General features: G+C 32.9%; 6 protein-coding genes across 10 annotated transcripts; 4 read left to right on the top strand and 2 right to left on the bottom strand.

The window, feature by feature from the left end:
* Positions 1-129: 129 nt before the first annotated feature.
* LOC117229189 (uncharacterized) lies at positions 130-4,171 on the top strand. 3 transcript variants are annotated; one of them, XR_013033877.1, is made up of 6 exons: positions 130-264; positions 523-1,072; positions 1,317-1,906; positions 1,989-3,098; positions 3,175-3,870; positions 3,965-4,171. XR_013033877.1 is itself a non-coding variant. In XM_076523703.1 (5 exons), exons 2-5 carry the CDS (start codon positions 568-570, stop codon positions 3,802-3,804), a joined length of 2,835 nt encoding a protein of 944 aa, XP_076379818.1. In that variant the 5' UTR covers positions 130-264; positions 523-567; the 3' UTR covers positions 3,805-4,171. The 3 variants fall into 3 exon arrangements, 2 of the variants coding, with proteins under 2 accessions (XP_076379818.1, XP_076379819.1); XM_076523703.1 differs by having other exon boundaries at positions 3,175-4,171; XM_076523704.1 differs by lacking the exon at positions 130-264 and adding an exon at positions 1,194-1,240 and having other exon boundaries at positions 981-1,072; positions 3,175-4,171.
* Positions 4,172-4,288: 117 nt separating this feature from the next.
* Positions 4,289-7,936, top strand: LOC117229205 (cilia- and flagella-associated protein 91). Of its 2 annotated transcripts, XM_076523706.1 has the most exons (10): positions 4,289-4,567; positions 4,639-4,727; positions 4,802-5,085; positions 5,171-5,379; positions 5,465-5,813; positions 5,883-6,211; positions 6,273-6,494; positions 6,578-6,873; positions 6,937-7,213; positions 7,283-7,936. In XM_076523706.1, the coding sequence occupies exons 1-10, from the start codon at positions 4,538-4,540 to the stop codon at positions 7,322-7,324; spliced, it is 2,127 nt and encodes a 708-aa protein (XP_076379821.1). In that variant the 5' UTR covers positions 4,289-4,537; the 3' UTR covers positions 7,325-7,936. The 2 variants fall into 2 exon arrangements, with proteins under 2 accessions (XP_076379821.1, XP_076379820.1); XM_076523705.1 differs by having other exon boundaries at positions 4,291-4,567; positions 6,937-7,936.
* On the bottom strand, positions 7,465-9,866 carry pall (F-box protein pallbearer). The gene is made up of 3 exons (XM_033485242.2): positions 9,546-9,866; positions 9,201-9,449; positions 7,465-9,129 (listed from the first exon to the last, which is right to left on the bottom strand). The coding sequence occupies exons 1-3, from the start codon at positions 9,630-9,632 to the stop codon at positions 8,479-8,481; spliced, it is 987 nt and encodes a 328-aa protein (XP_033341133.1). The 5' UTR covers positions 9,633-9,866; the 3' UTR covers positions 7,465-8,478.
* A 315-nt stretch (positions 9,867-10,181) lies between these two features.
* Positions 10,182-16,564, top strand: msk (importin-7 msk). Its single transcript, XM_033485241.2, has 19 exons — positions 10,182-10,389; positions 11,138-11,216; positions 11,295-11,445; positions 11,530-11,688; positions 11,764-11,920; positions 12,061-12,425; positions 12,618-12,763; positions 12,890-13,053; positions 13,137-13,256; positions 13,326-13,652; positions 13,730-13,916; positions 13,996-14,219; positions 14,290-14,382; positions 14,459-14,685; positions 14,761-14,966; positions 15,044-15,316; positions 15,389-15,532; positions 15,614-15,712; positions 16,159-16,564. Exons 1-18 carry the CDS (start codon positions 10,306-10,308, stop codon positions 15,679-15,681), a joined length of 3,174 nt encoding a protein of 1,057 aa, XP_033341132.1. The 5' UTR covers positions 10,182-10,305; the 3' UTR covers positions 15,682-15,712; positions 16,159-16,564.
* A 585-nt stretch (positions 16,565-17,149) lies between these two features.
* On the bottom strand, positions 17,150-19,468 carry UbcE2M (NEDD8-conjugating enzyme UbcE2M). The gene is made up of 4 exons (XM_033485245.2): positions 19,171-19,468; positions 18,664-18,758; positions 18,396-18,602; positions 17,150-18,133 (listed from the first exon to the last, which is right to left on the bottom strand). The coding sequence occupies exons 1-4, from the start codon at positions 19,271-19,273 to the stop codon at positions 17,993-17,995; spliced, it is 546 nt and encodes a 181-aa protein (XP_033341136.1). The 5' UTR covers positions 19,274-19,468; the 3' UTR covers positions 17,150-17,992.
* Positions 19,469-20,464: 996 nt separating this feature from the next.
* On the top strand, positions 20,465-24,021 carry casp (Fas associated factor casp). 2 transcript variants are annotated; one of them, XM_033485254.2, is made up of 12 exons: positions 20,465-20,765; positions 21,212-21,280; positions 21,347-21,632; positions 21,714-21,882; positions 21,953-22,235; positions 22,305-22,425; positions 22,491-22,636; positions 22,706-22,860; positions 22,941-23,136; positions 23,221-23,324; positions 23,399-23,720; positions 23,889-24,021. In XM_033485254.2, the coding sequence occupies exons 1-12, from the start codon at positions 20,727-20,729 to the stop codon at positions 23,967-23,969; spliced, it is 1,971 nt and encodes a 656-aa protein (XP_033341145.2). In that variant the 5' UTR covers positions 20,465-20,726; the 3' UTR covers positions 23,970-24,021. The 2 variants fall into 2 exon arrangements, with proteins under 2 accessions (XP_033341145.2, XP_033341146.2); XM_033485255.2 differs by having other exon boundaries at positions 23,399-23,733.
* The last annotated feature ends 265 nt before the right edge of the window (positions 24,022-24,286 follow it).

Here is a 24,286-nt window from a genome sequence, read left to right as displayed (position 1 = left end):
AAGATTTTTATTCACTATTCATAGAAATAACACTATATCATAAAATGGAATATCGATGTTTGTTAATGAAAGAAAATCTTTTCTAAGGTTTTTTAATATCACTGCTCGTTATGAACGAGCCATAAATATTTGGTTTTTTTATGTCTGGCTATGCTATGTCATAGATATGTGTACATATAATGTATGCGATGTATGTATAGATTTCTCTGTGAACAAATCGTTCTTTGTTGTTCGTAACTACAGTTCAATGAACATTTACTAAAAGTATGTAAATAAACAATAAACATTATTAACATTCTGATTGTATTTGTATAGTTCGTCATATACTGTTGAATGTTTGTTAGAATGTAATGATTTGACATGTTTGAAGCGAAGGAGCAGTTTACCTCATAATATATGCTTTATATTATTCTACTGCATTGTTCTCTTTTAAAATCTTGAACTGATATGTATATTTTGTATATCAAAAATGTAATGATAAATGTATTCTTTTCATTATAATAAAATATATCATTATTACAGGTCTGATTTAACTGTTGGTTATAAGAATATTATAAGTTGAAAAATATGTCTACTGTCTATCCAACTTTGCCTAAGTTGACTGTACGAGACGGATTTGATGAAGAAGACCTGACAGATATAGATGATGAAGTATTTATTAGAGATGGGAAAAATGGTAGCCTAAAATTAGATGAAGATGGTGGAGTTAAAAGGCCCCTAATGCCATCTCGTAGAAGATGTAAAAAATCATATAGTTTTGAGACATTTTCTACGAGAACTTGTTATATACCTCTATGTTTTGGGCTCATAGCTTTGATATTATTGTTAAGCTTAATCCCATTATGTATATACATTATAAATATAATTCCTGTGCCAATGCCAATTTTAAAAAATTGGTTGTCTCATAATTATGAAGAGATATTAGATGAATCTAATATAGTTCCATGTACATCACTTACCACAAAAATTTTGTGGACTAAATCGTTGCCGAAACTGGTTCCTGAATCACCGTTAAGAAGTATTGATGTTAATAAAGATGGAGTGGATGATATCATTGTTGGGTTTAGTACAGGTATATAATCTTGTGGAAATAATCACATTTATTTTATATGTTGACTACTGCTAATATTTCATTTCCACTTCTGTTTTTTATTATTCTGCATTCTTTTCTATATTTACTTTCTGACTTACAGATATTAATTTTGTACCATTATATTTTGTTTGAACTTCACTTAATAAGGTAAATCTTTTTTTAATGAATGTTTAATGATGCTAGAAGCATTTAATTGTAATATTATTATTCTTTTAACAAACAGGTTTGGATATGATTGATATACCAGAATACATTTGTATGGTCCACTTTAATGGACAAGTTCCATGTTTTGGTGGAGTTCTAGCTTTAGATGGTAAAACAGGGGATATTCTTTGGACTCATTGGATGGCTCATGCTATTTATTCGGTCGACTGTGGTCTGGATTTAACAAATGACACAATCAAAGATTGTATTATATGTGGACACGGCGGAATACTCCATGCGATACGTGGTCATGATGGTTCTACTATATGGGAAGCACCAGTTGAAGAACTATCAACTTCTGACGATTGGAGACTTGCAGATATTTATAATGCTAAATTTATTGCGGATATCGATGGGGATGAAGTTGGAGATGTTATTGCATCGCACACTATACAGTCAAAAAAATTAAGCGAAATTCTTATAATATCAGGAATAAATGGAAATATTATACATGCTTCAGTTTTGCCAAACACAGAGCAATTAGTGTTAGCACCTCAAAAGTTGGTTCATCCAGATGGAGAAAGTATTTTTGTTTTTACAACTACTAACAACAAACAATCAGGAGGACTGTATGTAGTTCCCCAAGTAAATTTAATGTATGGTGACTTAGTAAGTAATTTATTTAACATATATTGATTGAATGCATATATAATAATCAATGAATAGTAGAAACTGTCTATATCCTTTGTAGAAAATGAGGAAACTACATCATCATGCAGGTGAAAGTACTCCATTACCTCCAATTTTGGTAGACATTACTATGGACGGAGTTGAAGACATTGTCACCGCTATGTCCAATTCTACAATAATTGTTTATAACGGGTTAACATTTGAACCCATTTGGAACTATACAATACCTAATTCTAAAGTAATAAGCATTCCTATTCCTGGTTATTACAATGACGATAACATTCCAGATTTTATGGTGAAGTATCAAATAGGTTCAAATTTTCTTACCTATAATTACACTATTACGACGATTGTAGATGGAAAAACTGGCAAACCTTTGCTTGAAAAACCGATAGAAGGTCTTTTAAGCAAACAAATGTCTGGTTTGTCTGTTACTGTTGAAGATTTTGGGAATGATTGGTTTTTACATTGGTCTGTTGAATGTTTCAATTACGAGGCAGATAAAAAAAAGTATCAATTTTTGAAAAACTCGAACATTGCATTTGAATCTTATGCTGATATTTGTAAACTGAGATTTAATTCTACTTTGACTACAAACTTGTATGCTTTGAGTCAACACGTAGGTCCACCTGGTATATCATTGTATTTTTCTGAGTATCTAAATCCTAAAACAGAGTCATATATGAACACGGCATTTGTATCCGAAAGATCACCCAAAAAATATGAAAGCCGTAATGAAAAAATCAAACCTGATATAAATACCGAACTGGATGATACCAGTAATTTGAACAATGATTATATTTGGAAAAATGAGAATCGGTGGACACAAAAAAATGTACAAACCAAAGATTATGATGGCTCGTATGATGGAGAAAATATTAATCTGGGAGAAGAAGAATCCATTGATTATCCTCAAGGAGACCAAGTACGAGAACAAAGAAGTAGTATCGACAGCAAATCTATGAATAATTTTGATAGGAGTACAAATAATTCAGTAAGAAATACAGTTAGTAACGACACAGGTGCTATTAATGAAACAAACAAATCTGAACAACTTAACGATTATGTTACAAATCGTGATATGAAAACTGTACATTTAAGAAAACGAGCTGTAAATTTAGAGACAGGAAATATGAATAACACAAATGCATCAATGGAATGGAGTTCTGCGGTAGAATGTTTTCATTCGATTACTTTGTTTTCTTTTAAGGTATTTTAAATTAACTAACAGTACTAATACATTTCAGGAAGAAGATGCTTCTATAGAAAAAGTTTTTAAACGAGAATCAATGAGGAACCAAAATAAGGGAAAAATTTCTGACGGAATTTTGAACTTTACAAATAAGTTAGGTGGATCAAAACTACGCCTGCAAAGAATAAAGAGAGAAGCTGATATTAGAAGCAACCGAATGTATCGGATATATGGTATACAAAAGCAACCACCAACTGGAATACTATTACCTTCTCTTTCAATGTCAAAAGATACAATCCCTGTAGATCTGGTATTTTCTACGTTTTCGTTTCCATCTTCCGATGCATCTAAAATGTTGGTTCAAGAAGATCTAGATTGTATTAATAGAAAAAAGACACTTTCAACTCAAAAACTGCATTATAAACACGAGGATGATTTTGTTAAAGAATGTTTAGCTGAACGTGGTATTAATTATAAAATGTACCAGGAAGCAAATGATCGAGAAAATTATAAAATTTCTTTTGGAAAAATGATAATATATAGAATGAAACTTGAATGTACATGTCCAGAGGATATGTTGCCTAATGAAAGCTGCAAAAACATTTCTTCGCATCAAAGTTGGTCAGAGTACTTAGGTTTGCATGGGAATGGATATTTTAAAACAGTTCACAAAACGAAGCTTTAAAGAACTGTTTATAACTGTCAGATGAATTAACTGTTTAAACTGCAGTATTATTATTACTCTTACACTGTAAATATATTAAAATGTATATTTATGATGTATTATATAACGATACATCGAGAAAACAATGTTTATGGCTAATAACATGTCCCTCTCATTACAGGATAATGTTAAATTCTGTGGTATCGATAGTTATCATGAGAATATTTATTAATTCATGTGTTATGTTAGTTTTGCCGGCTATGTATTTTTGTATTTAAATAAATATCTACAATATTTAACATACTTACAATGAATGAAAGTAAATTATTAACTACTGTTGCATGTAAAATACTTACGAAATATAAAATGTATATTGTAACTACTATAATTTTACTGAAATTCATTACTACCTTATACATTAATTACAAGACAACATAAAGATCTGATATATATGAATATACGATAACTATACAATGCTGAAGTTAGTGTTTGATCAATATTTGTATAATGCCAATGCTCTAACTATTAGCGGGTATGTACATTCTTCTAAAAAGCTGATAATTGCATTCCTGTATTTTTGAAAGGAATTATTCAAATAATATATGGAGTTACTAATTATCAATTTATAATGACACATAAAGAAGTAGTGAGCCGTAAGTTATAGATTTTACATTAATATAAGTAAAGTAATTTTAATACAGAAACATATGCAGAGACCACTTGCATTGTGCGTGGTGAAAAGACGAGATATAAAATGTCCAGTGTACAAGCTGCTTGTACAGTTGTAAGTACCATTATATATCTTTTCAGTACTTAATTAAGAAATTTATAAACTCAATTGTTACAATATTACAGACTACGTGCGAAAATATCGACATAAAAAATTCCTCAAAGTACACAAAACAATATAATAATAAGAAAAATGATTGGATTTCAGACTGCAAGTGAGTTACCAAAAAAATAAATTAACATTGATTTTTTGTAAGTAGAATACTTGGAGTAATTCAAATGCTTGTAGGATAATGACTGGACATAAGAAGACGGGAGAAATGATGTGTTCTTATAACTATAAATATTTTCGGCGACCGATTATGCCATTTTTGATACCAAAAACGCAAAATGTAGAAATTCCGGAACGTTTCAATCATGATATTCTTAATGACGTAGTGAGAACTGCGCAAAAACAGTGTTATGAATTTTTATCGAAATCAGAACCATACAGAAATATAGGAACCCAAACAGATTACAGGGATAGCGATACACAAACTGTTCCATGGGAACCTCCATATAGGATTAAAAAAGGTGAACGATATTAATACTTTACCTACCAAAAGCCTATTTAATAAGCTTTCTAATGGCTATCTTTATCCAATTATTAATGTTTCAGGTCACAATCCTGAAGTATTAACAATAGCACATTTAAGCTGGAATCAAGGATTACCACCAGGACTTCATGAGCTGGAAGTTATTAATAGAATGAGAATGAAGAAAAAATGGGAAGAAGTTCTTCCTCCTATGGATAAACCTGCCAATATAAAACTGCGAACAGCTATTCTAACAGCAATTGAAGTAGACGAATGGGCATTTAGAGAAGCAGTAAATATTTCCTTATAAAAGCATAATGGTATCTGCATTAACTTTAGGAAAACAGTATGTGGTGAGAGTAACATTTGTACTTTAGGAGATTCAGGCTATAATGGATTATAGACTCCAATTGATGGATGAAATAACAAAATCTCATGAAGCTGAGAAAGAAGAGAAAATACAAGGTCGTTTTCATCGATTAAAAGATTTTTTGTCTAAACGTAGAGACAAACACATACATTCTATTCGGCACAACCTTAGAAGAGAGTTGAGGAAACTTCAGAGAAAGCATTTTGAAAAATCTCATCCTGTTGAACGTGATATCATTAAGGAACATGCTGACCCAGCATCTGAGGTGTATGCACCACAAATGCGGTATGGTGAAGATCCAAAAAGAAGACACGAAGTGATTCAAAAGAAGTTATTGAAAAAAAGCACTGATGAAGGTAAATTTATATCTATGCATTTTGGATACGACTTCATTGTATTTTGTTATCTTACATTAATTAATCTAGATGCAGAAAAAATAAATGTATTACCAAGTTGTATGCCAACGCTCGATGAATTAAAGTTACTCACACCAAAGCCTAAATCATTTGAAATGTGTGTTAGAGAAACAAGATGGACAGAAGGAAAGTTGAAAAAATTATACAATGATTTGAGACAGATAAGGCTAAAAACAGAGCACACAGAGACACCAACATTATTAAAGCGCAAGTATAGACCACCGTCTTTGCCTCCAACACCATATAAAATGTATACAGAAGATGAACAAGACATGCACTTGCATCAGTTATCTACTCTTATTCAAAAAATAGTTAGAGGAAGAGCGATTCAATGCATGGTAATTGTTAGTTTCAATTGCTGTTAAACTATTGTATATAAACACATTTATTTTTCTACAGATGTTTGAAGGACGTAATAGATGTAGAGAATTGATTGAAGAATTGCAGTCATCTCACGGAATAGAGGAGGAAACTAAAAAGCAACGACACAGCGAAAAACAGCATGCAATAGACTTATTACGTTTACAAAATGAGAGATTCGTTCAAGAGGATCGTTTATGTGAAATTCTTGATTCATTGGAAGGAATGTCTCTCTCAGCAGTATTGAATTTCCTCAGCAAAGTACAGTTTAAAATTAATTCTATGTATTTATGACTTTGTGAGAGTGCATGTTATTCTTTGTTTCTAATCTTCTCTTCTTTAAGGAACTATTAAGATTGGAAGATGAACGTCGAATACATGCTTTTGCCTTATTAGCTGAGAGAGAAAGAGCCATGAGAGAGGCTGCAGAAGCTGGAAGACGCCAGTTGGAACGCAATCGACGAAGAGAATTCGATGAAATGTTTAGACAAATTATAAAAGTTCATCAAGATTCCGTGGAAGTTTATTTAGAGGATGTTATTAAAGAAGGAATCGAATGGGTGTCCGATGAGGCAGCCAAAGAATATATTAACAGCTTGTGTGATAAAGTTGATAGTGTTGCAAAGCATGCACATTACAAGTAATGCATAAGAAAATAAAAATCTTCAGAATATTATTAAATAATTTTTATTAAATATTTTAGTGCATCAAGAATAGCAGAAGAAGAACTGGTAGCAAATATGATTTATAACTTTGTGTTACCAGAAGTGGAAAGAAATACTGTACGAAAAAATATAAGATTACAACAACAAAGCTATCTGCAACAAGCACACGCATCTATTTACGACGAAATAGTTCGTTTACAACCTATTGATATTACTCATATACCTAATGATGTAACAGATACAGTACATAATGAAGTCTCCAAGAAATTGTGTGTTAAACCGAGTTTAATCGATTTGACGGACACGGATAATCTTGTAATAAACTTTTTTCCCAAATATCTTATTTATAATTACAGGCAGTTAATATTATACGGACCTTTTCAGCTTGAAATCTCTACATTAAATTCCGCTACAGAAGTACAATAACAATCTTTAAATATAATTCTTGGAAAGATAACGAATCAATTTCAGAAATTATTCTACAAATTATTGATAACAATATATATTAATCATTTTATTATAAGTAAAGTAGTGGTGAAATCAAAAGTGGTAATCAAATACAAAGGTTTGTACTTACATTAGAATATATTTATTGTTATGTAAAATTATATGTAACTGTAAAGTTTTAAGATATTACATTCGAATTTTGATACTCTATAGTTTACATAGTTAAATTCTTAAAAATTTTTGTATTGCCACATAAAGCATATAAAACTTTACCAAAACCTTACAAAATATTTTAATTAATTGTAAAACAGTTTTTATGATAATAGAAGAATTATTATGGATACAATAAATAAAAAGTAAATTAAATACTTTTCTGTGCTGAAAAGAATTTCACAGAACAGCACAAGAGCAAGAAATTATGTCAGTCTATTAGACCCACATTCGTTCTAAGTAACTTCTATCCAACCATGCAGAGATCTCATTAAATTTGAACTTTCAATGAATATTCATCTGCAAATTGCCTGTCTAAAATAATACATAAACTACGTTATTTTATATCATTATAATTTTAAATACACTCAGTAAATGAATTATCAGTTTTATAATTTAATACCACAGTCCATTACATATATTCACATAAGTGTGTTTTAGAATATACTTGCTTCAAAATGAAAACGATTATAGCATATTTTACTTTTCTTATACGTTTTAGTTATATCTATAAGTATTTTATAAACGTAAAGAATTCACTGTATTATAATCAACAATAATAACAGTACTTGGACAAGATAAAATAAAATCTGCAATATACCACGTGTAGCATTATGATAGTTTGTTTTCTTATTATCTTGATTTCGAGTACCTTCAAACTCTATCTTCAGAACAGCTACATATAATATATATATATATATATTATATAATATATAATATATATATTATATTATATTATATATTATATTATATTATATATTATATGTATATAACCTTGCACTTAAATATGTGTAAAAAATTAGAACACTTAAATTTATTTAGTTATAAGATCAAAAATGCAAAATACAAATAGAGTAATAATCTTGCTTTTCATATACAACCCTTTTATGTACAGAGAACAAGCTGATGACAGATTCAAGCTTTTATAGTATTGACTTTAATCTTTCTATTGCCAATTTGCATCTTTTTGCTTGTAACTCATTTGAAGAGTCAATGAGTTTTCTTTTACAGGTCTCTATGGAATCAGGCTTTTGAGTTTCTTCTCTAGCACGACTTAGTCCTGCTGTTAAGTCAACCATTTTCTGTTCCCATTCTTCTAAATGTTTTCTTATTTCTGCCAGTTGTGTATCTTGATCATGTATTTTTTTCGCCTGTTCTTGCATCTTTAAACTCTGCATTCGCATCTGAAAGCCCTGCCTCTTCATTCTAAGCTTCATTTTACTTATCTGACCTTTTACAGAGAGGACGGATAATTTATTCTTTTTAGTGCGACTGTAGATTTTTTTGAAAGTTTGATTTAGTTGATCTGAATTAAAGTTATGAGGCAGTGTTGTATTAGTTGGATTAGTGGTATGGTGAGAAATCATTAAACTTCCACCTGGTAGTTCATAAGAGCCTACATTACTAACGACAGACGTACAAATGCTATGCTTTAAATCTGGCAAGATCTTTTCATCAAAATGTTCCATAGCCATACTACTAATATCTCTTAATTCCTGAAGTATTTCGTGAGCTCTTGGTGGAGTTTTTGAATCACGAATTAAACGAAGAACACGAAAAATTTCATCGATTACCTGACACAAATTCATTGCGTATTAGAACTTAGTGTATATTATATTTGTTGTATAACAGTAAGATTTTTTACCTTGCCGGGGATAAAACAACACAGATTGAGGTCCACGTATTTGATAAACGTCATGGATAACATGGATATTCGCGTTTCAATCGCTGTCAATATATCACAATGACGTGCCAAAGGATGACTTCTCCTTTCTGATTCTCTTCGCGGCAGTTGACTTTTTACAGCACGCAAGCATTGCGCGTGATATTTTTCCATTAAATTGAAACCTCTGTTCAATAACTTCTTACATATTCGATCGAATTGCTTACAAATCTGTAAAATTGGAATTTACGGAAACCAAATTATGCTAGACCAAATGATGAGACCAAGATGACAAATCACACAGAAAATTAAACAATGCAACCTTACAATTCTGTAACGAGAAATTTCGTCGTACGTAAGGTTAGATAAAATCGTCTCCAAAACAATATCGGGAAGATTTATTAATTGCAACATGTTTACTCCTTGGGGCTTCACAGCACTGTATTCAATACTATCATTCGCCGAGAATATTGTTCAAACGTTGACGTTAATTTTGTATCTTTTGCAATCAGCAAGCAAAAACAGAAGGTACAGTTTTAACTATAATGCATACAATATTACTATCACAATTCGCAATGTTTTGACCGACCGATGACCTATAAACAAATATAGCTGTATTACATGTACATACTATATGTACATACTATGTATATGTATGTCATATACAGCGTGTAATCCGAACATATGGCTATGTTCAAACATATATGCATGCATAGGTACGTACATACCATGATGCATACATACATAATAGCATAGACGCAAAGGATTCTTGCAGAGATGTTTTTTGAGAACCAATTTTCAGTGCTCGTGCTCATGCGTTGTGTGTTTACAGTAAATATTCTTTGGTTTTTCTATATGGAGTTAATTGTCTAGAAATAGAATTTTGACGATCTATCCAAAGGTCTTGGTTGCCTATCTATATGATTATAGAATGTTTAATGGCCGGATGTAACACAAGATCGGCTCACGTCCGCCATATTGTTGTGTCACGTGACGAGGGAGTAGCGAGGTGAGTGCGCCGGGTCGAATTCGTGAGGAATAGTAAAAAATTTTGGACATCACCAGCCAACACAAAACTAATTACAACATGGATGTACGAAAAGTGACAGAATTGCTTCGTGCCACGATCGACCCAGCGCAACAAAAACAAGCCGAAGAGCAACTGAATCAGGTCAGTCAATTGAATCAAAAAACGTGCTCGAACGGTCGACACTTAGACAGAAACATGTGCCTCCCCACGATTACTTTTTTTTCTTTACTACCATTTCCCCTTTTCATAATTTGCAGTTCAATCGGAGAAATAATTTCTCAAAATGATTCGCCACCATGTACACCAATGCTTGAATACGATCATTTCATCGTCTCTTCCCCTTGAGAACGACCTTTAACCAAATTCATGATCCTTTTCATTCACTTATTTTAATTTCAAGTTCTTTTATTTAATGATTTTTTCCAGCTGATCCTACATACAGAAATTAATTTCTTAATGTACTAAAATTTGTGTATCATTTTGCTTTCGTCTAGTTTTTATTGGATAGTTAAAAACTAATTTCCTCTTAATAGTTGCAGTTCCAGCTTGCATAATGTATTAAATCGTTAATATTATAATTCATTGAAATTTTATATCTCATTTAGTTATTGTATGTTAATATCTTACTTTTAGTTTAATATTGGTCTCGTTGATATGATAATCTAACATTTTATCATTCTTATTGTGTTATATACAAAGAATAGTTATAGGCTATGAATTAAAACTAATACAGTATTGTTCATTCAAATTTGTTTATAACAAGTATTATAGTTTTGATTATATTAAGTGCAGATAAAAATTATATTAGATTACAGAATATATTTTCTTCCACATTTGCATAGAATAAATTTGGATCTGATATAGTATATAATATAAGATATGCTTTCAGATTCACAAAATTATTGGCTTTGCACCAACACTACTCCAAGTAGTAATGACTGCAGAAGATATGCCTGTACGACAAGCTGGTAATTAATAAATATGATTTGTACCAAGTAAGGACTAAGATATAAACATGGTTACTGATGATTCTGTAATTGGTATAGGTGTTATATATTTGAAAAATTTAATTACAAAAAATTGGGCTGACAGAGAAAGTGACAATGGTCCTGTTGAGTTTAGCATTCACGAACAGGATAGAGCTATGATTCGTGATGCGATTGTTGATGTTCTTGTACATGCTCCAGAACTTATCAGGTACATTTATTTCCATAAGTCATAATCATAAATTACACAGTGTATTTAACGATAATAACAATAATTTTCTTCTCATTAACGTAGAGTGCAATTGGCTGTTTGTGTTAATAATATAGTAAAACACGACTTTCCTGGAAGATGGACACAAATAGTGGACAAAATTACAATATATTTACAGAATTCAGATGCTTCCTGCTGGCCAGGTGTCCTATTAGCATTGTATCAACTTGTTAAAAATTTTGAGTGTGTATCTTACTGAATATATATACTCATATATAAAGATAAGTATAATGTTTAACATTATATGATCTCATATAGGTATAAGAAAGCCGAAGAAAGGGGGCCACTAAATGAAGCAATGAATCTCTTGTTCCCTATGATTTATCAGTTGATATTGCGACTTTTGCCAGATTCCTCTGACCAATCAGTCTTACTCCAAAGGCAAATATTAAAAATATTCTTTGCTCTTACACAGGTAGGCAACTTATAATTTTTCAAATTATTATCTCTTTAATATTTTATCGGTATTATGAGACTTGATTCTTTTGTCGTTAATTAATTTACTTTGCTCGTTACTGTTTCAGTTTCTATTTAGTTTCATTATCTGTGTTCTAGTATACGCTTCCTCTGGACTTAATTTCGAAAGAAGTTTTTTCGCAATGGATGGACGTGGTGCGACAAGTGGCAGATAGGCCAGTTCCGCCCGAGACAAACAATCCAGACTTTGATGACGACGAACGAGCAGAATTGCCATGGTGGAAGTGTAAAAAGTGGGCACTTCACATTCTTCACAAAATGTTCGAGAGATATGGCAGTCCTAGGCATGTAACCAAAGAATACAAAGAATTTTCTGAGTGGTACCTGAGAACATTCAGTGGAGGTATACTCGAAGTTCTTTTGAAGATTTTGGACCAATATCGAAGGAATATATATGTATCACCAAGAGTAATTCAACAATCAATAAATTACATTAATCAAGGGTAAGTATCAGCGTTTAAAACATTCTAAGTCGATTGAGATTCTTACCTTTATTGTGCAGACTGTCTCAATATACTTGATACAATCGAAAAGGACTTTATATAAAACATGGCGTTCCACAAATACTATGACACCTTGTATAAGTAATTTTTTAAAGTGACACATCTCGATAAACTACTGTTTTACATTTCCAGAGTGAGTCATGCATATTCGTGGAAGTTCTTAAAACCACACATGTTTGAGATTATTCGTGATGTACTCTTCCCAATCCTTTCATATTCTGCCGCAGATGAGGAACTTTGGAATAACAATCCACATGAATATATTAGAGTGAAGTTTGGTAAGTTAGAATTCGTATTGTCTGCGATCTCTTTGAAACACCAAAAATATAAAAAGAACATCATGAGTTTTATATAAACAATCTTTTCCTTTCTCTTTCATGAAAAAAATTTATTATTATTTCTAGATATCTTCGAAGATTTTGTATCTCCAGTAACTGCAGCACAGACTCTCCTACGCTCGGCTTGCAAAATGCGTAAAGGTATGCTTCAACAAACTATGCGATTCTGCATGGAAGTCTTAACTAGTCCGAATGCAGATCCCAGTCAAAAGGACGGTGCGTTGCACATGGTACGTTAATTTTAATTAAACAATTCCGTATAAAGTTCAGAAAATCTCTAAAAATTTTATCAAAAATTAAAATTTTCTCATAGGTCGGAAGTTTAGCAGATGTATTGTTAAAGAAGAAGGACTATAAAGAACAGATGGATAAAATGTTGTTGCAATACGTGTTCCCCGAATTCAATAGTTCTCACGGTCATATGAGAGCAAGAGTAAGCAAAGCTCTTTAATGAAAGAATAATTTTGATTTAAGAGAACTATTTCTATATCGGCTGTTTTAGGCATGTTGGGTGTTGCACTACTTCTCCGAAATAAAATTCAAGCAAGAGCAAATATTAGTGGAGGCTATCCGATTGACGACGAATGCTCTCCTGAGGGACCAAGATTTACCAGTTAAGGTGGAAGCTGCTATCGCTCTGCAAATGTTGCTCTCCGCTCAAGATAAAGCACAAAAGTATATAGAACCATTGATCAAACCTATCACTCTTGAATTATTAAATATCGTACGCGAGACGGAGAACGATGATTTAACAACTGTTATTCAGAAAATTGTTTCTACGTATTCAAACCAGCTTATGCCGATCGCTGTACAAATGTGCCAGCATTTAGTAAGTATAAGATTTTTTAATTACTTTTGAATAAAGTATGGTCAAGAAGTTGATAGTAACTTCATTTGCTTTATTAGGCTGCAACATTTAGTCAAGTGCTTGAAACTGATGAAGGCAGCGACGAAAAAGCCATAACTGTCATGGGTTTGTTAAATACAATAGAAACCTTATTAGGTGCAATGATTACAGAGCCACAAATTATGGCACAGCTGCAACCTACAGTGCTTCACGTTATTGCACATATTTTTGGAAAGAGTGTCATGGGTAAGCTGTCATTTGCTATGTTGCAAATAAGTATAATTAAATTATTTTAATCAATGTTTTCACTTTTTGAATTTTGCAGACTTCTACGAGGAAGCACTTTCTTTGGTTTATGACTTGACTAGCCAGTCGATTTCTAGCGATATGTGGAAAGTTCTAGAATTGATGTACCAATTATTCCAGAAAGATGCGTTCGAATATTTTATTGACATGATGCCCGCCCTTCACAATTACATTACAGTGGATACCCCAGCATTTCTTTCCAACGAGAATCATGTTTTGGCTATGTTCAATATGTGCAAAGCCGTACGTTATAAATCAATATCTCTTTCTCAATCGAAGAAATATAGGATATTACAAAGAATCTATTTGGTAGGTATTGACTGGAGATGCTGGAGAAGATCCAGAATGCCACGCAGCCAAATTGTTAGAAGTTATAATTCTTCAATGTAAAGGGCACATCGACCAGGTAAAATTTTTTACAAGTTTACGAATTAACGAATTCTTTGCCTATCAAAGAAAGATACTGAAAATCATTCTTTTAGTGTATACCATCGCTCGTGCAATTGGTACTGGAGCGTTTGATGCGTGAAGTGAAAACATCAGAATTAAGAACAATGTGTTTGCAAGTAGTAATAGCAGCCCTTTATTATAATCCAGCGTTATGTCTCGAAACAATGGACAGACTGCAAGGAAATTTTGGACAGTCGACGGAGCCAATTGCATCTCACTTTATTAAACAATGGATACACGATACGGACTGTTTCTTGGGGTAAATATTTTACGATTTCTTAAATTAAAATACCGTCTATTAAACATTCAATTACACATATAATTTTTGTTCTAGATTGCATGATAGAAAACTCTGCGTTCTTGGACTGTGTACATTAATTAACATGGGCCCCGCAAGACCTGCAGCAGTAAATGAATGCGCTCAACAAATTATACCGTCATTAATTTTACTTTTCGATGGTTTGAAGAGGGCTTACGCGGCTAAAGTGTCTGACATGGATGATGATGAAAACGACGATGATGATAGCGATCTCGATGAAGGTAAATTAATTAAATAAAGGAATAGGAACTCCTAAGTATAAAGGGGACAATATAGTTATTTTATTACGTGTTGACAGAGGTACTATCATCGGACGAAGATGAAATCGATGATGATAGCCAAGAATATTTGGAGAAGCTACAGGACAGGATCACAAGGTCGTCAACGCAACATGGTTTTAATGTGTCAGCTTCAATTCAAGACGGTCATGGTGATCATGGATCAGACGATGATGGCGACGACTCCGAGTATGATGCCAATGAGGAAACCCCTCTCGAGTGCTATGTCACACCCTTAGATTCGGAAAATACGAATCAGGACGAATACATTGTTTTTAAAGAAGTCATGCAAAGTAAGCAAAACTAAGTTGATAAATGTATTCTTTTAATTCGCGCTTACATAATCTGTTTACTTATGCTTTCAGGTATTGAAAGATCAGACATAGTTTGGTACAGGGCATTGACTGATCACTTGACTTCGGAGCAGCAGAAGGCGTTACAGGAAATTATCCTCCTTGCGGATCAGCGCAAAGCAGCTCTGGAAAGTAAAAGAATTGAACAGAGTGGTGGTAAGTTTTTGGATGATATCGTTTATTGATTTCAATCGCAACTAGAAGCGGCTGTGTACAAATGTAAATTTCTTTCTCTAGGGTACGCTTTCCACTCGCAGACTGTACCTACATCGTTCAACTTCGGCGGAGCGCCTCTGACTCGATAAAGGCTCCCGGTCGTTTATATTTCTAGCTTAAGTAAGTAAATAAATTGCGAAGCATCCGAGTCGAGTATCCTTATCGACACAGTAACTCGTTCCCATTTCGAGTTTGAAACCGAGTTGTGCAATAGATCATGTCAAAAATTGAGAGCGTTTTTTTTGTTATTGTTTGTTTCTCCACGTATCTCTTGACATTTCTTGACCATAACTCGGTACATACAACAATGGTAGCATCCTTTCGAGCGTTTGGAAATCCATTCCACGATGGAATCTGCGGAGAAGCACGTTTCTTCTCGTAGTACGCACTAGTACAAATGTAATTAAATCTGATAATACACAAAATTATATTATGTAATATATACATATATAAATTCAATTGAACATATATAAATTCAACAATACAACTAAACATATATAAATTCAATCATGTCGCACGAAGGATCGTGAACCTTCTCTTGATTATTTGTGTATTTCGATTTCCAGATTCCAGGGAATATGTTCTGATCTCGATTTCCAAATCACCGTGCTTCTTCGCCGAGCTCACGCCAATCCATTGTCCAGCGCGATCGAATCTTTTTTTGTACGAGAAGAGAAATGGTTATTTAGGATGAGAATGGCAATTCTGGTACGAAAGAAAGTGAGAGTCATGCATGACTGAGAGATAGAGAGTAAAAGAAAGAAAAAATGAGGGAAAAAAAGTAGATCAAAAAGGAGAAAGTCGTTCGATCGCTCTTGAAGCGCTCGAAAAAGTGCCTTCAAAACACGCTCGACGTAGATGGGACCTAAATTAAGGACAGCAAGTTGGATCGAGGCTAGGACGCTTCTCTAGTTTGTAAGTTTCTCGTAAGCACTGTATTAAAGTATAATAAATTAATGCTAATTCAGAGGACATGCTTGATTCAGGACCTCGTAGCGTTGATTCCATTAATCGATATAAATTTCATAATGAATTGTAAATAAACGAACATTTTCAAAATGCTGGTAAAGTAATCGTACACCATAGATCAACAATATGTCAGTTTGTATATTTTCTTTAAATCATGTTTCATACTACAGGTTTATAATTTAGGTAGACGTAGTCGATTCGCTAAGAGTTCATTTGTATAAAATGTATCTCCAACTATTTTTTTAAACATCCGTTTGGAATATTTATGAAATTATTGCCAGAGCATGAAATATTCTGTAAAGTTCATATGTTTATCTTATTAAAAGTATACATGTAAAATGTCTAATAATTTTTTCGAAATAATATTGTTACATTTTACTTCGTCGTCGAAAAGTGTAAATAGAAAATTGCTGTGTTTGTAGATCGTAGAAACAAAAGCATTGTACCAACAATCGAGCGCGATTTTTACAGTTAACGTTTCCACGCTTTTCCGTATACCTATATAATCAATCGAATGTTGTTTCAATGCTTAAAGCTTACAGGATTACGACTTCAGGATCATGATAAATGTGGATAAGAATGCAAAAGTTTTTCCTTAACAGCCTTATATTCCACTTTCCATCGATACATAAATTAAATTACGTGGTTTTCCGATAAAGAGCGTAGCAGGATATATCCGCTCGTGGAAAATAATTTATATCCTGCGAAAAGTGATTCTCAGAGCGGAGACACGTTTGTGAAAAGAGCTGCGACGATCGCTATTGCATATGCGTTTGCAAATCTTGTACACGTATTACATATCTATATACATATTTTTTTGTCAAAAAGATTGGCTACGAACGTGACTAATAGTGATTTCTCGAGAGGAGTTGTAACAATTTTTAACATAATCCTTAATAATGGTTGATACTGATGGCACAAACACCGCAATTTCAGTCGAATTCAAATTTCAAATAAACTTAGATGATCGCAAGAAAAATCGGGGTGATTGTGGCCAAAGATACATTTCTAGCAAAGTCATAATATTTGTAATCACAGATTCATTACTTGAGAATAATTTTTGTTTTAACAATCACTATTTGATAAATTCTACTTCTATTTATCATTGAATCGACCAAGTAAGAAACTTGCAAGCGTAAAGACAACTTCGATCCTCTGCAAAATACTGCTTTAAAAAGAGAACAGAAAAGAAAATGTATCCCACAACTCCGAGAGAACGACGCATTAATGTCGTTACTTTATTTTTTTTTTTTGTTTTGTTTTCTACCTATGGTTTGGTGACCAAAGGTGTGAAGCACTCGAGATCAAGAAGACGCAAAGAGGTCCGTCGATAAATGAACGTGATGGACGAGAGGAACGCGTTCAGAGCAAGGAGAAATTTTACTCTTGGTCTCTTTCCTCAGTGTGTCCTCGAGGGAAACGAGCACTATTTCACTTCAGACATCGTTCAAAGTAAAATGAGCCGATATATCCGCCTCTCATTGCTTTTGCTACATTTTGCTCAAACCCTCTCCTATTATTTTGTAGAACCTCAGCAGCATCTTTATTTAATGGATCTTCTGGATTAGGTTCCTAAACAGGCAGCAATATTCGTTGAAAATGTACATTTCATCTGTTTCGGTTTATTAATGCAATAAACTCTGCAATGGCACACTGAGATGTCTCGGATTAATGAAATTTTGCATATTTATATTCAAAAATTTTTATAGTTTTTTTTAGATAATTCTACTATAGTATTCTCTAGTCTTTAAAAACAGTATGTCTTTGCAAAGGTAATAGGATCTTTTTGCTTCCCTTGGACTAAAAAATTCTATTAATATGTTATATTAATTACCAAAAAGAGATATTGTAGTCCGTAGACAATAGAATTAATAGTGAGAACTGGTTTCCAATCTTCTCTTAAGATATTCAAACACACATTACCGTCCAGGTCAATATTCGGATGATAAACTTGTGTCTCGCATTTGACTTTAGGTGGTTCATGCGGATAGTTTGGTCCAACTTTAAAACCAAAAACAAATCTACCACCCCTATAAAATCCCTAAAAAAGATAAGAAATCATATTTACTCAATTGAAAAATAGTTTTACATAATAACTTTACCTCATCTGGACAAATAATTAGTTTGAAACTAAGAAGATCATCAGGATCAGGAAACTCCGTTCCACATGTTTTTGGCAAGTTTAGTTCGTTTATATCTATGGAAAGTAGAAACCATTTAATAATTTAGTCTTATTTACCAATATATAAGATTTTGGAATAATTTCAAGCAGTAGCTATTTATGTACTAAAATTCACAATAGCTTAATAAGCAATCTAAAAGATATTTTAACATGCGCATATTATAATATTGTTTGTATTGATGTAGAATGAAGCTAAGAAACAAAATATAGATTCTTGAGAGCGTAATTTTATAAATAAAAGTGATCGAACAAGAGTCACTTGAAACCATTGTTGGTAATTTTTCATAGATGTAAAAGACGTTAAAAAATTTCGAAAAGGACTTTCACAAAGGACAAGTTCAATTGTTGCGTGCCGAAGAAAATAGATAACCGACAGAATAAGAGAAAAAAAATAGGGAAAAAGACGATAAAAGGTCATCAATGAAACCTTTTGTAATTCTTAGTTGTGCTGCCGATGCCTTTTTTTGGGTGCCAGGTTTCGGCGACTCGCCATCCTTTTTCGCCTGTTTTAACGAGAATAATTTAATCATGATAAAGTGGTGTTGCCCGGCGTGGAAGGCATAAAAAAGTCTCTTCTTCCTCTGTTGACCACGCGCGTGGACAGTGATACACGCAACAAAACTCTCTTTTTGACAATGGAAACAACTACCGTGAATTTACGACTGATCTCACGTAAGACGTACAACAGATCGTTGTTGTTGCTGTCACGGTACTAAAGCTACTTTTTGGCATCGTCTGGTTAAATCTTTATACAGTAGTAAACGCTCTTTACCATCTACTCATATGAGATACGCTCGAGAGCAGGAGAAGTTATTTTACGTTTGCTTTCATTGGCTAGCAATTTATTAGCGATAGTGCTGTCACGCAACGAGAGACAAGGAAAAATTGTATCAAACGAATGAAAGAGCATATAAACGCAGCGCTCACAAGGAACAGCAATATTCAATTACGTTTTATGACGGTTTGTATAAGAGAACAAATAAAAAGCAAATGAATACAATGTTTTTCTTCACGAAACGCTTCTTTTTACTTTAAACTGACCTTGTATTCAAATTTACCGCCACAATGTTTCCTTTGCTCATCATCTCTCTCTCTTTTTCGAATATCTGCGCATTCTTGAGTGCGCAATGGAATGACGGTGGTTATGTATTCAACTACATACTCACATATGTATGCACGTAGCGGTAAGAAGCATTTGCTGTGTTTCATTTGCGTATAAAATGGCATATATAATGCAGTATAGTAATTTCCAATGCACGTGTAAAGTCTATTAAAAGATTTAGATCTCTTAATGATTATTAATTTTACATTAAAGAAGCTCTTGATTTAATTTATGTATCTATTGATTCTAATGAATCCGTTGTTTCAAGATAAGTAATTTTGAATATTATTAATCATAGATTTATACAAATCAGTCTTTACTTTTAAAATATTTCAAATAGAATTTTTTCCAAATAGTTTTATTTAATTATCAGAACTACAAAGCGGAGGCATATGTGCTTATTTGAAATAAGGACTGTCTTCCGCGGTGAGTGATAATTACAAACAAAAGATAACATTCGTTGCATAATTTCGAATCGTTGGTAAATTAATTAAAATTTACGTTATCATTATTTAAATTATCTTGCGTTAATACAAGCATAACGCGTACGTCATGCATTTATTGAATACGATTGGAGAATAGTTACAATAACGATTTGAGGTTTGACCAATTGGAATTTTTCGCGTGTGTCTGGTGAACTTTAAGTTGAGAAGCGAGAACGTCTTGCCTGATATCGGCCGTTATACGAACGATTGTTTGATGTTGCAAAGAGAAATATATAAACACTATAGATAGTTCAATGTTCGTTTCAAGCTAGCGCGAGGTTTAAGACGTCAATGGCTTGCATTCGTTGTGCATGTTGCTTGGAACGATTGGTGAAGTAACGAAGCAGTTCTTGTGATTCGCATATTTGCTCAAATTTGACAGTGAACGTGGACACAATGGCTGGAACCCGAGACGAGATTTTGGCCGATTTTCAGGTGATCCAGTCAAGCCTCGATTTTTCGTTAACTTTCAAATACAAATAAAGTTTGAGGTTATGATATATGAAGTAATGACATTGACAATAGTTGAAATCGACGAATATCAATGTTGAGATGCTTTCTCTGTTTTGTCTGACGATCTGTCAGAGTTCTCTGTAATATTTTCGAATATTTAAAAAATATTCTAATACCAGTCTCTTGCTGTTTTGTATCGCGTATTTTCCAATGTTTCTTCCCCGTGTTCGAAAATCTTTGTTTCTTTGTCTGTACACAGTTGTGTCTCTGAGTCACTTGAATCTTTATTTAAAAAGTTCTAATGTATTTGTTTATGTAAAACGAAGCACGAAACAGTTTTATCTGTGCTACATTCTCCTTTAAACTTGATTTCATTTTGTTAGCATGTAATGCATTTAAAACTGTGACAATTGTTTGCACTATTTTAGGCTTGTACTGGAATCGACGATGTTGGACATGCCATTAAATATTTAGAGGAATCGAGTTGGGATTTATTGGTAAGTATGTATATAAATTTTTCCATAAATTACTCAATGTAACAGAATGTTTTGCAACTCATGTAGGTAGCAATAAATCAAGCCATGCCTAGTGATACGCAACAACTACCCTCTGAAATGAGTCCTGATATAGAAATGATAGAGGAAATTGAAAGGATGCCACATTCATCTTCATCATCAGCATCTCAAACTGTTAATGATACAAAGAATAGCACGAAAGTGGATGTTATAGAAAATTCAAAGCCAGGAACAAGTAAATATAAAAATTATGCAAGAGCAAGAACACTCACATTCTGTGTTAATTACCTTAGTAACGTTCACATAATAAATATACCTGAGTCTTCATCTGTGAGTAAGTATTTGATTATTTTCTTTATTATTTTCTATTAACACTAGTTAGTACTAGCTTTTAACTGAAATTTATTACGTCTAGGGGATCTGAAGCAACTTATATGGGAACGGACAAATATACCAAAATGTGAACAACATCTCCGTGGATGGAAAAAAGTACCAGAGTCACTTTCTACACCATTACACACATTAGATTTGCCAAAAGAAAATACCTTGTATATGTCAACTTTGCTAGATTTTATGACTGATGAGTAAGTATACTTGTGAGAAAATGATATTTCATTACTAATAAAAATTTTAGTACATAAATTATACTTTCAGCGATAAGTCAAAGTGTGCAGAACGTATGACTCAAATATACACCTTAAATATCAAAGATGAAACACATAAGAAAACGTACAATTTAAAGTTTGGTGGATCGAGCACTGTCTTGGATGTAAAATCTGGTATAGATGCATTGATAAATGTTCCTATTCGAAATCAGCAATGGAAAGGTTGGCCCAGTACAGTGAAAAATGATAGCATAATGCTAGCACAAACTGGAATCTCTTATCCAGAACATGATCTATCCGTTACCGAGCTACCTTCGAAAGAGGAAACAAAGGTATTTTCTGACATGGATAAATAATATGAAAATTGTGTAATATATAAATAATATTTTGTCCGCCCTTAGGAAGTTATAGACCTGGTTGAAAGCGATAGTTCTTTAGATGAAGCATATGACGTAGAGGATTCATTCAATGTTGATGATGATATTTTCATAGATATTAAAACTACTAAAATTCAACGTCTTAGTAAGTAAATCTGCTATCACGTTAATCGTGAATAGATTCATAAAACTAAATTATATGTTTTACAGTGCCTGATAGTGTTACGGACGAGACTGTGGGAACACTGCATTTTGCCGAAAAATTTGAAAAACGATATGGGCCAGCGCATCCAGAATTTTTTACAGGCAGATTTAAGGATGCTGTTAAAGAGTCATGTTTAAAACCGGCGAAAGAGGTTTGTATTTAATCGAATTACATACCTTAAATAATATCCCGTGAAAAATATAAATTGAATATTTTTCAGAGAAAATTGTTAGCTGTTTATTTACATCACGATAACAGTATACTAGCGAATGTATTTTGCACTGAATTGTTAGGCTTCGAAACGGTATTGCAAGTATTGTCTGCAAATTTCATTGTATGGGGTTGGGATATTACTTCTGAATCTAATAAGCAGAGGTACATATTGTTTTAAGAATAACTATTTCTGTTTAAACATATAATACTTTTCTCTGTAATTAGTTACTCTTGAATTTCAGGTTTCTTTTATCAGTCAAAGAGACACTAGGATCAGTAGCAGCGTTGGCTATGAAGAATATAGACGTTGACACATTACCCGTTCTTGTAATCATAATGAGAATCCGATCGAATACAGAAATATTTACAACAGTTCATGGTAACGTGGGGGTCAGTGAATTGCTGACCAATTTAATTCACGCCGTAGATGTATTTCAGGTGAATGAAAGTGATTTTACACAATTAGATAAATCCAGATTATATTGCAATTTAAAATATTTGTTTGGATTTTTTAATTAATAGGAATATAGACGCGCTGATATCGAAGTCGAAGAAGAAAGACAAGAGAGAGAAAGGGTCAAGCAAGAACAAGATAGAGCGTATCAAGAAAGTTTAGCAGCAGATAGGTAAATAATAATACATTAACTGCAATATCAAAAGAATAGGACATTTTTTAAACGATATTTATACTACTATGTAGAGCAAAAGAGAAAGCGAAAGAGCAGAAGAAAATGGAAGAAGAGCTAGAGAAGAGACGGAAAGAGGAGGCAGAAAATGAGAAGTTGGTCGAAGAAGCAAAAAAGGAAGCTCATAGACGAGCCCTAGAAGACAATCTTCCACCTGAACCACAGCAAGCGGTAGGAGATGGTGTACTGAAAGTCAAAGTATGGCTACCAGCTGGGAAATATCTGGAGCGCAGATTTCAGTCAGACACGCCGTTACAAACGCTTCTTAATTTTCTCATCGTGGAGGGTTATCCTACAGAAGAGTATAAGGTCCTATGTAGTTGGCCTCGAAGGGATGTAAGTAGATGATGTAAGCATTTGAGTTCTCATTATATAGATGTTTCTTTGCGTCGTTTCTTTTTCTGCCGCGTTCATTACAGTCAAAGTACTTGCATTCATGTTTTCATAAGAAATTTAAGCATGCGTTTGAGATTGACACATGATCAAGTTTTATGTTTTTTCTAGTTGACGTCTATGGATTCGCAACTTACTCTCATGGACCTAAAATTCTGTCCTCAAGAAACGGTAATTCTAGAAGAACGATAAGTATAAGTAATTTGTTGTAATTAAATTAAAATGTAGAAATTAAGCATTGCAATATTCTGAAAGTGTTATTTATTCAAAACTTTACAAGTTTCGAATAGTTGTCAGTTAATATGAGTTCTGTTTATTATACAATTACAACCATCAATTTTTATGTTATATTTTTTCGTACTATTTATTCGTACGACAAATGTGGTTTTATATATACATAAACGAAAAGAGAGAAGTCCTTTCCATGCATGTGCATTGTATATTTTAAATTTTTAGAAATAAATTACATTCTCTCTCTCTCTCTCTCTCTGAAAAACCTCAAACAAAAG

The sequence above is a fragment of the Megalopta genalis genome, chromosome 7 (genome assembly GCF_051020955.1).
Source record: "Megalopta genalis isolate 19385.01 chromosome 7, iyMegGena1_principal, whole genome shotgun sequence".
In the NCBI taxonomy this organism is placed as follows: domain Eukaryota; kingdom Metazoa; phylum Arthropoda; class Insecta; order Hymenoptera; family Halictidae; genus Megalopta; species Megalopta genalis.
This window is presented reverse-complemented; position numbering and strand designations above follow the sequence as displayed.

What these genes read in the sequence shown, in the direction of transcription:
- msk (XM_033485241.2), top strand. Translation starts at nt 10,306, where the DNA reads ATGGATGTACGAAAAGTGACAGAATTGCTTCGTGCCACGATCGACCCA. An exon ending in CCGAAGAGCAACTGAATCAG is followed by an intron (nt 10,390 to 11,137) that starts GTCAGTCAATTG and finishes ATATGCTTTCAG; the next exon opens with ATTCACAAAATTATTGGCTT. An exon ending in TGATAGCGATCTCGATGAAG is followed by an intron (nt 14,967 to 15,043) that starts GTAAATTAATTA and finishes ACGTGTTGACAG; the next exon opens with AGGTACTATCATCGGACGAA.
- UbcE2M (XM_033485245.2), bottom strand. Translation starts at nt 19,273, where the DNA reads ATGATTAAATTATTCTCGTTAAAACAGGCGAAAAAGGATGGCGAGTCG. An exon ending in ACAACTAAGAATTACAAAAG is followed by an intron (nt 18,759 to 19,170) that starts GTTTCATTGATG and finishes TACTTTCCATAG; the next exon opens with ATATAAACGAACTAAACTTG. An exon ending in TAATTATTTGTCCAGATGAG is followed by an intron (nt 18,603 to 18,663) that starts GTAAAGTTATTA and finishes TATCTTTTTTAG; the next exon opens with GGATTTTATAGGGGTGGTAG.
- LOC117229189 (XM_076523703.1), top strand. Translation starts at nt 568, where the DNA reads ATGTCTACTGTCTATCCAACTTTGCCTAAGTTGACTGTACGAGACGGA. An exon ending in CATTGTTGGGTTTAGTACAG is followed by an intron (nt 1,073 to 1,316) that starts GTATATAATCTT and finishes TTTAACAAACAG; the next exon opens with GTTTGGATATGATTGATATA. An exon ending in CAATGGAATGGAGTTCTGCG is followed by an intron (nt 3,099 to 3,174) that starts GTAGAATGTTTT and finishes AATACATTTCAG; the next exon opens with GAAGAAGATGCTTCTATAGA.
- pall (XM_033485242.2), bottom strand. Translation starts at nt 9,632, where the DNA reads ATGTTGCAATTAATAAATCTTCCCGATATTGTTTTGGAGACGATTTTA. An exon ending in AAATTTCTCGTTACAGAATT is followed by an intron (nt 9,450 to 9,545) that starts GTAAGGTTGCAT and finishes CCAATTTTACAG; the next exon opens with ATTTGTAAGCAATTCGATCG. An exon ending in GTTGTTTTATCCCCGGCAAG is followed by an intron (nt 9,130 to 9,200) that starts GTAAAAAATCTT and finishes AATTTGTGTCAG; the next exon opens with GTAATCGATGAAATTTTTCG.
- LOC117229205 (XM_076523705.1), top strand. Translation starts at nt 4,538, where the DNA reads ATGTCCAGTGTACAAGCTGCTTGTACAGTT. An exon ending in TATTGAATTTCCTCAGCAAA is followed by an intron (nt 6,495 to 6,577) that starts GTACAGTTTAAA and finishes CTCTTCTTTAAG; the next exon opens with GAACTATTAAGATTGGAAGA. An exon ending in GCAAAGCATGCACATTACAA is followed by an intron (nt 6,874 to 6,936) that starts GTAATGCATAAG and finishes TAAATATTTTAG; the next exon opens with TGCATCAAGAATAGCAGAAG.
- casp (XM_033485254.2), top strand. Translation starts at nt 20,727, where the DNA reads ATGGCTGGAACCCGAGACGAGATTTTGGCCGATTTTCAG. An exon ending in AATCGAGTTGGGATTTATTG is followed by an intron (nt 21,281 to 21,346) that starts GTAAGTATGTAT and finishes CAACTCATGTAG; the next exon opens with GTAGCAATAAATCAAGCCAT. An exon ending in ACGCCGTAGATGTATTTCAG is followed by an intron (nt 23,137 to 23,220) that starts GTGAATGAAAGT and finishes TTTAATTAATAG; the next exon opens with GAATATAGACGCGCTGATAT.